This window comes from Helicoverpa armigera, chromosome 11 (genome assembly GCF_030705265.1).
Source record: "Helicoverpa armigera isolate CAAS_96S chromosome 11, ASM3070526v1, whole genome shotgun sequence".
Taxonomy (NCBI): Eukaryota; Metazoa; Arthropoda; class Insecta; order Lepidoptera; family Noctuidae; genus Helicoverpa; species Helicoverpa armigera.
In genome coordinates, this window is record NC_087130.1 from 513,698 (window position 1) to 527,175 (window position 13,478).

The 13,478-nt window shown below is 38.5% G+C and overlaps 1 protein-coding gene across 6 annotated transcripts; it reads right to left on the reverse strand.

Annotated features, from left to right (window-relative positions):
- Positions 1 to 1,835: 1,835 nt before the first annotated feature.
- LOC110375986 (uncharacterized) lies at positions 1,836 to 13,111 on the reverse strand. Of its 6 annotated transcripts, none has more exons than XM_064037047.1 (11): positions 12,136 to 12,368; positions 11,678 to 12,027; positions 11,448 to 11,546; positions 9,738 to 9,902; positions 7,891 to 8,002; positions 6,194 to 6,342; positions 4,215 to 4,392; positions 3,951 to 4,127; positions 3,374 to 3,476; positions 2,931 to 3,027; positions 1,836 to 2,618 (listed from the first exon to the last, which is right to left on the reverse strand). In XM_064037047.1, exons 3-11 carry the CDS (start codon positions 11,541 to 11,543, stop codon positions 2,415 to 2,417), a joined length of 1,281 nt encoding a protein of 426 aa, XP_063893117.1. In that variant the 5' UTR covers positions 11,544 to 11,546; positions 11,678 to 12,027; positions 12,136 to 12,368; the 3' UTR covers positions 1,836 to 2,414. The 6 variants fall into 6 exon arrangements, with proteins under 6 accessions (XP_063893117.1, XP_063893120.1, XP_063893116.1 ...); XM_064037050.1 differs by having other exon boundaries at positions 9,738 to 9,875; positions 12,136 to 12,366; XM_064037046.1 differs by lacking the exons at positions 11,678 to 12,027; positions 12,136 to 12,368 and adding an exon at positions 12,389 to 13,111.
- Positions 13,112 to 13,478: the final 367 nt, after the last annotated feature.

Below are 13,478 nucleotides of genomic sequence, written 5' to 3' on the forward strand. Positions count from 1 at the left end.
GTTGAGAATTTAATTAACTTCGTTTTAGATTCATTTAAAAGAAGATTATTGACATTAAACCAATGAACAACCTTTGAGAGTGCATTGTTAACTTCGTCAAAATTGTCGAGTTGGCGCTTGATTTTAAAAACGAGTGAAGTATCATCGGCAAACAACACAATCTTGTGATTATCCCTTACGTGATAAGGGAGGTCATTAATATAAATAAGAAACAAAAGGGCCTAGAATTGAACCCTGTGGAACCCCATGGTGACCGTAGATCCAGAAGACCTCTTACCATTGACATCCACCCTCTGAATTCTATTATGCAAATAAGAAGTCAGAAGGTCAAAGCCTTGTTTTGATACCATAGTGGTGAAGTTTCCTGATGAGTATATCATGGTGCACGCAATCAAAAGCCTTGGACAAGTCGCAGAAAATACCTAGCGCATCCTGCGAATCCTCCCAGGCCTCGAATATATTTTTAAGCAATTCCACGCCCGCATCCGTAGTAGAACGACCCTTGGTAAATCCGAATTGTTTAGTGTGCAACAAGTTGTTTCTATTAAAATGGCTCAACAATTGACGTAATATTAACTTCTCAAAAATTTTACTCAAAGTGGGTAAAATTGAAATTGGCCGAAAATTTGATGGATCGGTTGTACTACCAGATTTAAACAATGGAATTACTTTACTAAGTTTCATCAAGTCAGGAAAAACACCTGATGCAACACAAGAGTTGAACACAGTTGCTAAATAAGGGGAAATTATTTCAATTATCGATGAGATTATCTGAACTGACAATCCCCAAAGGTCAGCAGTCTTTTTTACATCGAGATCTTTATACGCTTGAATAATATCCTTAGAGCTGACAACCGTGAATTCAAAACCTTTGTCACATTCCGCAACACAATTTTTGATGTGTTTCGGATGGCACGTTAAACTGTAGATCCCGGCTATCATTGAACATCCTTGGCAGTCGTTATGGGTAGTCAGAAGCCCTAACCAAGGGGTATGGGGTTGCCCGGGTAACTGGGTTGAGGAGGTCAGATAGGCAGTCGCTTCTTGTAAAGCACTGATACTCAGCTGAATCCGGTTAGACTGGAAGCCCAACATAGTTGGGAAAAGGCTCGGGAGATGATGATGATGATGTTAGGGAGTACCTTCACTGCAAAATAATGACGTCAATAAAACATGAATTCAGTCTATCGAGTTTATTATGTTCTAAGTTTTTACTATACGGTGGGAATAATTGCACATTGTATAACTATGAATAATACAGATTGGAATAATAATTTTGTTCAAATTGCAAAACGTCAAAAAATAGTAAACTTTAAACAACGCCATCTATTGACGGATACAAAAGCAGAGTTACGCCATCTAGCGGCGAATGGACAAACCAGTAAACCATGTTTGAAAAAAAAGAGCAAACGTTCTAAACAACGAAGTATTCAAAAATACTAACGAATGTAGTTATACATCTAAATCTATCACATTAAAATTACGTATTTACGTGTGGACAGAATGTTCCAATCTTATCATAATAATTCTTTCGTATATTTCCTTGAATCACAAGAAATGGCCACTATAACACTAGGTACTTACTACTCAACTAAATCGTAGTAATTTACTACAAATCTTAGCAAGACTTCGTCACCATGGCTTATACATTATATCCATACATACACTTAAATTATCTAACATTTCCTAATATTGCTGAAATTCATCACATAACGTGAACCAGAGTATCGTACACAACTCAAAGACACAACTTTGTAAAAAATGGCGCCACGTTAAATAAGTTGTCTGTTAATTAAGGAAAAACAAGAAAAACACACCCAGCTGTTACCTATTTCTTACAGACAACAAAATAAATATTTTCAAATAGTTTTTGTAGGTTTCTAACCAGAATAATCAATTTTATAAGGGTATTATAGCAAGAAATTTTGTATAATTGTATATTTAAATATTAAAACTTATTCGCTAATTACGTATTTACTTTTAATGGCAGTTTTCTATAATGTATGCTAGCAGTTTCCTACCTTATCCTAATAGATGTCGCTACTCGTATTCAAATGAAGTTATTACGTTTTATAAAAAGTAAAACTAGTAAAAATAGATGGTCAATTTTGCCAAAATGGCTCTTCAGTAAATGCTATTATAAAGAAATAGTTACACTTACTGAAGACAAGAAAGCGACACCTTAGATTCTAGACACGGTTACATTTTTGTTGAAACGCTCGCTCTTTGTAGGCGGAATGGTTAAAAGCACTAACCACGCACTTAAAACATTTGAAAATCAAAAACATAGTCATGAATGACAATCGACGCCACTATTTTTTTAGCAACCAGTACCTATTTGGGTGTGGCGTCGAGTTTAATTGTAAAAAGTTTGAATATCAAAGCCCCTCATTATTTGAGGTGGGGCCGTACCCTCAGCTGGTGGCGATACTGTTGAAGCCCTGGTAGTACTGCCCGTACTGTTCGTGAGTGTGGGTGTAGTCGTGCATGTGTGTGTACGTGTGTGGGTCTGGTTCCTGGTGTGGTGGTAGCTGGTGGTAGTATTGTGGCACCTCGTGAGGTTGTTCCGCTTCCAGGTTTTGAAGGTCTTGTTGTGGTTGCTGGGTTTGAGGGATACCCTGTAAAATAAGATTAAGTTATAAATCTAGTGCATTGGCTGTTTATATTATTGACCTACAGTGTAGATATTGGATTTAGGATGACAGAGTAAAATTGATGTTTTGTCCTCACTCCTATTTTGTTGCAGTAAGCAAAACTTTTAAATAACGAGGGTAATGTGTAATTAACTTCTCCAGTAGCATGCGGGTGAACGTCAGGGGTCCTAAACTAACACTTAGGATGCAATAAAAGTCTTAATATGCGGGTAACAATCTCAACTAATGTACCCCTCTTAAGTATATTTTGTCATAAATAATGAGCGTGTGACGTACCTGCATCTGATACTTGCAGCGCTTGAATCTGCCGTAGAGTGATGAGTAAGGCAGGTTGTAGTGAATAGCCGCTTGGTTGATAGACATCTGGCCCACACTGTCAAGATATACAAATGCTTAGTTTCAAAGAACAAGTGGTCTAGTTGGTAATCCGATGATCCGGAGGTTTCTCCGGATTTGTCTTAAGTATGTTCAGCCACGGCTAATATCGACTAATTAAAAGATAGGATTGATAAGAAATGATCAATGTTACTACACGGATGCTAAAAAAATCACAAATGTTCAAAGGAGAGATGCGAGATGAAGAAAAGAGTATGCTAACCGAAATATACACCGAAATATATTTGTAACTTGTCGGTTGTGGGTAAAAGTTACCTGAACCTAGCATAGTGTACCTAACAATGAGGGAAGATTTCTATTATCTTAGTTGAATGTAGCCTTACCGTACTGCCTCGAGTGCTTCTCCCATGGCATCTTCAGACCATGGCGTGGGGTTGGAGCGGGACAGCTCGATGCCTTCCCTCTTACACCGCCCATACAGGGTTCCTGAAAAGTTTGAAAGTTCCAAATGTGACTAAATTGACGTAAAAGTGTGCACGGCAAATTATTTGGTGTAGGTAGATAAATGGGTGTCCGGATGATGGTTTGAAAATATGAGTTTATGAAGTCACTTTAGTTTATAATTTGGCAGAGCGGATCCTTTAATGCACAGTATAATGTACTATTAGTTACCACGAAAGCTTGGTGAGCGTGACAGACGGTAGCTAGGAGATTTTTATAGCTTGCCGAGTATTTTCTAAAACTGTAGATCTATAGCGGCTGTTGGAGGCTGGTTGTGCCTTAGTAAAAGCTCATGGCTCGCTGCACGGAGCTGCTGCCGGCGCGTGAAGTGTGTCCACAGCTATGACGCAGGCAGGTGACTGACCAGTGGGTATGCCGTATGTGGTGGCGGCTCGCTGCACGGAGCTGCTGCCGGCGCGTGAAGTGTGTCCACAGCTATGACGCAGGCAGGTGACTGACCAGTGGGTATGCCGTATGTGGTGGCGGCTCGCTGCACGGAGCTGCTGCCGGCGCGGATGGCGGCGAGCGCGAGCTGCAGGTCGGCGCGGCGCCAGGCGGTGGGCGCTGCGTTGAAGGGCGCTGACAGTCGGATACCCTCGCGACGCGCTATCTTGTACAGTGTGCTGCTGGGAATACCTATAATGCACAAAGAAACCATCAAAAAAGATTTTCAAAAAGAACATATTTCCTATTCCTGTCCAATACAAAAGCAAGACTCCTTACCATACGCCTTACTGGCTTTATTAGCGGAGATGGCGCCGGCCCTCAGCGCATGCAGGGCTCCGCGCAGGTCCGCCTCGCTCCAGGACTTGGCGGCGCCTTCCTTCTTCGGCGTGTCGATGCCGAGCCGGTGCGCGCGCTGCCACAGCGTCGTCGACGGAATGCCGTACGTGGATGATGCCTTGAGAAGTTAGAAATGGATGATAAAATACTGGTGAAACTTATCTCCAGAAGAGTAATACTGGTGATGCTAATGTGTAATTTTATACCATGTATTTATATTTAGGCTGGAAGTAAAATTCAGAAGTCTTAGAACCATGATTAAAAGGGATTTCAAAAAATGTTGATCGTTTAACACCAAATCAAAAAAGAAGAAGGCGTAAATTAGCAAAATGTGAACTCAAAACGAGTTGTACAAGTTGTAACAGTTTTTTAGATTGTTACAGTACCCTTCAACGTTAATTACCTTACTTCAGTAAAGCACATGTCTCATAGAAACAGAGCCATCATCAAATAAACAACTACATTAGTACTCCGCTGAAGGTTACACACACGTCACGCGTACTGTATGAGCTATCTCAACCGTGACGGTTGCTGGTCAGCTATACGTATTAAAATTAGGCTTATGTTTAACTGATCACCAGAAATAGTAACAAATAGCAGACAAAAATAGTAAATGATCACCAAAATGAAACTCGCATTTTAATGTAAAACGATAACCAAAGTTTTAACACTTTGCTATCCTATTTAAGTGAAATTACTCCAAAATAAATCATGCGCAAGCCAAAAATAGTAAATGATCACCAAAATGAAACTCGCATTTTAATGTAAAATGATAACCAAAGTTTTAACACTTTGCCATCCTATTTAAGTGAAATTACTCCAAAATAAATCATGCGCAAGCCAAAAATAGTAAATGATCACCAAAATTAAACCACCATTTTAAAGTAAAATGATAACCAAAGTTTTTACATTCTGCTATCCTATTTAAGCAAAATGAGTTCAAATAAATCATTGTTATCCCAAAAGTAGTAAATGATCACCAAAAGTAGTGAATGATCATCAAAATTATACCAGCGTTTTAATATAAAATGATAATCAAAGTTTTTACATCTTGCTATCCTGTTTAAGTAAACTGACTCCAAAAAAATAAGTTCGGCCTGATACAATAAATGTAATAACATTATGGGGACCCTTTTCCTGCACTAGGGTAGAAAATTGTCTATTGCATGCCTCTAAACAGTGCGATAAGAGTGTGTTTTCGAGGGAGTGTATTGAGAAACACATTCTTCTTCTTCTTTCTCCTGCCCTGTTCCCAATTTTACTTGGGGTCGGCGCAATAAGTCATTTTCTTCCATTTTCCCCTGTCACTCGTCATACTGACACTCACGCATGCATTGCAAGCCGGACACATAACTTAATATGGCATCATAATACTTTATTTGATAATAAGCCTACATTTTATGGCAATCACAGTGACTTATTTAGGCAAAAATAATACATTAATTTGGTCGTCAAGAGTTGGTGATCATTTACTAAATTTGGTGGTCGAATACAATTTAAAGTGAAGTCGTGACTAAAATAGCTGGTACTATTACATTTTTAGACTTTATTTTTCTGGTGTTCAGTAGATTTTTCTGGTTGCAAAACTAAGGGTATCAAAGCATTTTATGGTGGTCATTATATTTGTTCCCTTAAAATTAATTGTATAATAACCATCAGTTATCTGATTATAAGCGAAGTATGCCTAAAATGATGTTAAATATTATTCATTAGCATCAACCTTTGCGGTTCATAAAGACTCAAAGGTCTGTTTCTTATTTCTAGAGATTAGATTGTCGTAGAATTTGAACTTTAAACTGAACAATTCATCAAACATTCTGAAGCTTGAAGATTAGGTCTTAATATCAGATTAAGTTGCTTATGAAATAAACTCGATTTGGGATCACAGAAACAGCTAGAAGTACAACCAAGTGGTATACCTTGGTGAGGCTCATCTGGTGTGTTCTGAGGGCTTCGAGTGCTCGTTCCATGTCATGCTGCGTCCAACTCTTCGGGCTGTGTCGGGGCGCGGGCGAGGCTTGTCTACCGCATGAGTCGCTCGTGTCTTCGCCACTGAGGTGCGGTTGTTCTGGACAGTTTGAAAAGGGAATTCGTAACAGGAAATTGATGGCGGATCGAGTTCAAACCATATGTATAGTTATTTGTTATACAAGAGTGCAAAGTTGCTTTTTAACCGCGAGCTCAATTTTGATGACCGAGGAAGCGAAGGATTCTAAAATTGAAACACGAGCGTAGCGAGTGTTTCAATAATTAGAATCCTGAGCGATAGCGAGGGAATCAAAACAGCACAAGGTGAAAAATCTTTGCACTCATGTGCAACACGTAACTTTTCATCCCACCTCATCGAGGAAATACAAAAAACAAAATGGCGCGCACTTATGAGTATCAAATTAAATAGAAGTACGTATTAAAGTTCATTTATTTGAAAATGCAGTTTAAAAATGAAACGAGGTTAAAAATCAATGTAAAAACAATAAACAAAATTACTTAATTAATTGAATAATTATTTTAAGCAGTATTTTATTTGTTTAATATGTATTTGTTTGAAAAGTCTTATCAAGATTGTCACAAATGGAGTATTGCATATGATGTTCTAAATTCAAATCACTTTGCCGCTCTAGAGGATAAAAACGACTTTTGCGCTCAGATATCAAAGGGTAAAAGTACTCTTTCCGAGATGGTGGGATGAAAAGGGAATTTGTACTAATAAGAACAGGAAATGAATGGCGCATCGAGTTCGAACCACATGTAAAAAGGCCTAAATACATCGAAATTATTTTTTGATCAAATGTAAAAAAAAAATACTTCTGAGCTGCAATCATTGTTTAATCTCAGCAAAAAAGGCCTCGAATAAATTCCTCCTGCAAGAAAAGAGCACGAGTAGGATCGGTTGGAACTTACCAACCTACGATGACGACAATAACAGGTTTCGAGTAGGATCATCAATCTTTTTTATACAAATAAAAATATAAATATTTTTCCACGAATGGGAGCAGGAAACAGGTTTCATCCGTTCTAAAATAGCGTGCGTAAATATGTAGTTATCCCGTGTTGATTCCAAATGTCGGATAAATTCACCATGACAATCTTACTTTCTATATATTTTTCTCTTTTTCCTAGAATTGGTTAACGTTCACTTTGCCTTTCATTCGTCAAAAGCCGCGGTGGATGACATCGGTGCTTCTTTAGACAGGCAAGAACTAGGTTCGCGATGCTTGATTTTACTGAACAGTGAACAAATACGTCACTTACGGAACGGATATAAATCAATCAAGTTATTTCTCGGTACTGAGCGACAACCACAAAACCGCAAAGTATTGGAAGAAGTATGTTCTAAAAACCACGTTAACAACTTTACAGCTTGTTACATAGTTTGGTGTTGGAAAAAGTAAGTACAGCAGCTACAATTTCCCTTTCAAACGTCGTCCCACAGCATCCAATTCATAACTTCGTAAATGCCTTTTGCAATCGGTCAGATAAAAAAAATATTTGGCATAGGTTTTTACTGAATAAGATCTGGTTATCATAGTGTTTTGGTGGCTCATCACTTGTTCCATCATATTTTTCGTAAGCCTATACTTTAGAATTTAGTGTTATAAGGTCTAATGGTACTTACCACCTTCAGAAGACGGTTCATCCTTGACAGCCAGTAGCGGCATGAAGTCAGTAGAGTCGGCAACTTCGCTGACGTTCATGAATTCCATGTGACGATCCAGCAGTGATGTGCTCTAAATCAGAATAAGCTGTTCATATATCTAGTAGGAGAATAATACTTCTAATGATGAAGGTTGGGAAAGTTCAAACTACACAACTTTCGTGGTTTGACTTGGTGAATGAATTATTTCTTGTTGCACATTCACTTTTTAAGTAGGTACCTATATAAACTTCGCAGCGGGTTGTTCGAAAGAGATACCGCGGCCCTGGTACATAAAAGCCCTAAAGGGAACACGACGGTTTTTAGTCAGTAAGAGTCTGACACTCCCTCACCGCTGCTAACCCACAGCGTGAGGGGTCATTTGATGATTTTTGACGCCGCCGCGCCGTTAAAAAAAAAAAAAGTATATAAACTTTGTCGATTGTGAAAAATTAGGCACCTACACATTTTAGTTAGGTACATACCTATATATGTATATTTAATTAAAATACAACAAAAGTAAGTTATAATAAAGTCAGTTTTGTTACTTTAGTTAAAAGTATAAGACACAATCCATTACGACTAGTTAGCATGTCATCTACATAAATTGAGGCACACATTAGGCCTAACAAATGAGCGGTAAGATAAAAGGCGAATTTTATTACCGTATGTAAAAAATATACGTAATGTATTCAATGAGTACTAGTTCTAAATACCGTTGTGGATTAATTAAGTCAAGTAGGTATTAACTCTAATACCAGCATCGGAATTGTTTTTGTTGAAGGTCCTTTCGTAGATCTATGTTTAAAAATTAGGATTTCTATTATTCTGTAGTACATATTTATGTGGATAAAGCGACTACAGAAATCCATGAATGAGATAATGTTGCTCCGAGTCCCACTTACATTCCTGCCAGATTTCATCTCCATCAGTTCATTCGTTTTAACGCTAAAGCGTAACAAGTGAACTTACACACATTCGCATTTGAACGGAGATTCTTTCCACATACAACTGTATTAACATGCACCCATAGGTTTAAACGTTTCATTCCGTTTCATAAACATCGGTAATGGAAATCCCCTTGTCATTTACTAGCTAATAGGAGAATGTGGAGGTGCGACATAGGTTTAAGAATGTACAAGAATTGGCACATGATGAGGCAAAACGCAAGAACCTGAGAGTAATGCCCATTTTCACCAACAATCTCTTAATCTAAGTGCCACTTATAGTCTGATTTTTAATTCGAGTCAGTAAAATGACATTTCCAGTGTTGCACAGTTTTAAAAAATAGGGTCCCAAATAAATAGTCATGTGGAAAATCGAGATTTTTAAATCGAGAATTAAAAGTTAGTCTAGATTACATTCATTTATTTATTTGTACATACATTAAATTTTTTTATTAATATCAAATTGGCTATAAATTAACATAAATATGTAATTTACGGAAATTAAACTGAAAACATGTAATTAAATATTACATAAAATACTGTTGTTATATTTTTTTTTGTTATTGGCAGGACTAAAATCATGACTAAACTTCTAAGTCGATCGATTGTGGAACATCACTATTGTAGTGGGTCACCCTTTTTTGTGAAAGTGACAATTGTCCCTGTCATTTTACTGACTCGAATTAAAAATCAGACTATAGAATAAGGGCTCTCCCAATTTTGACATAAATAACTATGGATAAGGGATACCTAAACTTTGGTGAAAACGAAATTCTTATTAAGTGTTCCGTAAATGCTCTTAGGGGATCCCTTAATTTAGGTATTTGTTGGTGAAAATGGGCATAAGGCTCTTAAATGAAAGATACATAAGGATGACGTTACCTGTGCATTATGAGGAGCAGACTCAAGAGTCTCCAGCGTGGCAGCAGGCGGAGATTCTGCGCGCTCCTGCTTCACGCAGACCGGCGTGGCGGCGGGCGCGGCCGGCGCCAGTGGGGCCAGCTCCTCCAAGCCGCTGCCCTGCTCAACCGGGAGGTGTAGGTGTTCCTATCATGAGTATTGTGACATGGGGAACTTACTAAGTTCAAATATTATTGTAGGTTTACATGATTTTCTTATATTCAATCTAATAACTACGTAGCGATTTTATTAAAAAAAACGCTATTCTTGTCATTCCTCACTAATTCAATAATTATATGTTTAGATCTTGTAAACTACGTAATTGATTTCAATGCAGTCTTTAGGAATAGGTAGATATTCAAGGGGAAGGTTCTACTATTTAAGCGTGAGTACCTAAGTACCCACCTACAGGTATGAAAAGCTGGGACAGATAAATTAATTCAAACAACTACGGACTTGCAAAGCGCTCGAAACCTCAGAACAGCAAAATATTAAGCGCATTGGTTGGTTTGCTTCACCTAAACTAAATCATTAACCTATAAAGATATTCAAATTAATTGAGCTTGTTATTTTCTTCTAATTAATTCATTATCTATACTTGTAAGTTACTTCTGATACTGTGTTACATAGGCCTACACGAATATATGTTCGCATAAGTAAGCAATTAGAGAATGAATTATTAGGCCGATGAACTCCACAGTAATAAAGACTAGAAAAAACTTCTACATTTTATATCTTGCTAAGCCGTAGTCTAAATTGGCTTGTACGAGCTTTATGTTGCGAAACTACATTAGAAAATCGTGAGATTCAGTGACTTAAAATATACTAGCACAATCCCCAAAAATAACGGTCACTTTTTTAAAAAATTGTAAAATATAAAAAGCTTCTTAGGAACATTTCTTTGCAAAAAATAAATGACAACAAAGTATGTATGGAATGAAATAAAGATGTCGTGGTCATACCTTACTTTTAGAAGGTTTATGTCGGATATCATCATCGGGAAAGTTGGCCTGCAAATGATTACTTATTCGCAGTTCTTTGGTCAAATTGATAACATCATTTATCCACGCACTCCCTAGCACAAAACAGCGATATTGTCACGCGTATAATATCGAATTCTTACAATCAATAAACAAATGCTTAACGTAGGTAGATTAACAGTACATGTACATATTTGCTACAAAGTGGGTATACGAAACAAGTTTTTATAATTTGATTGCCGCTTGAAAAAACTATTTTACGAGTTGCGGTTACGCTTCTGGGTTTCAGCTATGAATAATCTCATCTCCGTGCTAACACACTGGGGAATTAATATAAATGATGATAACTACACAAAATAATACTTGGTGTACATTCGTCATTTTCATAATAAATCAGATAATAATGTATCAGACGATTGACTTATCCGTTATGAGGTTCACAAGAAATATTGTCTTATTAAATTAGAAAAAAAATAATACAAAAAGCTTCAAAAGTTCAAATGTGAAGTTTGTATGTTCAACGAGCCCAGGCGTAGTTTGTAACGGTAACAAAAAAATATAACGTTCTACATAAATATTCAAAGTTCTAAAAACTTTGATATTGGTGCCACTGCAAACAAATTAATCGCCTATGATACATACGATAAAATCATGTACCTGGCCGCGAAAATCGTGCAACTAAATAATAAAAAATGCTAATTAAAGTTGTTACCTGACTGGATAGATAACTGTGCGCGAATTGTGAGTCGCTGTCTTCTTCGTCCGAGAGCGGTTCGCATTTCACTTGAGACAGTCCGTAGCCGGGCATTTCCTAGCGAACCAAATAAAAACGAACTAATAATATCTACTCCACTATAATTATTTTTTCATATAAATCTTTCACGGTAATAAACTCGAAGCATTAAGAGTAACAATATAAATGAGTTAAGATCAAAAGTTTACATTGACGATATTGTTGTATTCATGAGGTCAACAAAAGCGCGCTAACTGTGTTCTATGAGTACAAGTGTAAACAACATCGTGGCACCCCATGCTCTCCCCGGAATGTCGCAGAAATCGAACAATCGCCATGTTATAAGTAGGTTTACATAGGCAATTAGACAAAAGGAAGCGAGCTTTATTGAATTTTTTCTCGATTGGTGCACAAATGAAGAGTGCAAAGTTTGATTCTCTCTCTCTCTATCGCTCGCGAGCCAGACCGTCTCACGAGCTTTTTTAATTTTGTTGTTTTAAAGCCCTTGTGCATGTCGCTAACGTATGTGTAAGTTCGAATATCCAGTAGAAGCTTCCAACTGAAACCAAAATGCGTTACTGATTCAAAACTTTATAGACAAAACTTGTAAGATTTTAGGATAAGCGACTTTAAGAAATTGTTGTTAGCGTGTATAATCGTGCGCTACCTGTCAGAGGTGGAGGAAAGTAGTGAATGTAAAGTTGCGCGGTTAACCCTCTCTCGTCGCGTCACATCGTTCCATTCGGAGGAGCCGGCGGCCGTCGTGCACGTCTGCGCGACCCCGACACACCGCGAGATACGAAAACACATTCACTTTCACGTCTTCCCGGCACACGGCGAAGGACGGTGCGAAACGGGTGCCGATAAACGCGAGGGAAACGGAATTGCCGAAGACGAGGGCGCGAAATTCACTCACTCACCTAGTCGGTCAGCGGTGGCCGCCGCAAGCACTCGCCCGCGCCACACATGCACCGCGACTTGTCCCGACACCCGCGACTGCACGGTGACCTTCGGGAAACGATGAGATGTCGCAAATGAAAGTGAATTCGGCACACACCCGGCCGACTCTGCGTCGCTGCGTGGCGCATGTTTAGGAGGTGCAGGGCGGGCGCGTGCTGATTTTTTTCCGCGCCAAAGAAATAAAAACAAACGCCTTTTTGCCGGGAACCGGCCGCGCACCGCGCTGTAGCGGGGTCCCTCTCGCGCCCGCCGCTCCAACGTGCTGCATGCCAGGCTCGGTTAGGATTCCTTACTCCACTCTCTGACGATATGAGACTTCTTTGGAATTTCAAAAACATTATCATTCATATTTCCAATTGAGGAAGTATCTATTGTATAACCTGTACGAATGGGGAATAGAAAAAGTCGGAAGGGAGGGTAGGTGCATTATAGCACGTGTAGGTATGCAGGGAGGAGGCAGGGGGTGGTCCGGGCGCCCGACCAGTCGGCGCCCCGCGCGGCGCCTTCTCTCTCCGCTCCGATTGATTTTTATTACAAGAATTTCGCTCGTGGTTTTTTTTTGTTTCCCGCACACCGAAAGCCTGGCGACGCACACAAAGAGATTCGTATAATTCGTTTGTACGAACTTACTAATGCTATTGATTTTTATAACGAAGCGACAAAGCTTACGAGGGAACGAGCGCAGGCTGTAGGTATCTTTAAGTCACGAGGAAAACTTTCAGTTATATGTACTTATTCAGTTCCTTGTTCGAAACATTTTACAAAACAATGCGAATATCCGTAAAAAACATCAAAACAATCTATTTTAAAATAATTGTGCAAAAATAAAATTATTTGGCCTCTATTTTCGACATAGGTAAAAAATGAGGGTAGCAAGCAAAACATGAATGTTCTCGACAATAGAAGGTGCGAGTCGCACCATTACCTACAATAAGACAATTTAATATTTTACACCTATCCTTTTCTCTTATACGGGTTTAACGTTATCAAAACACCAACACATGAGTTTACCTACCTGTTTATCTACCTAGTTTACTACCTAGGTACATA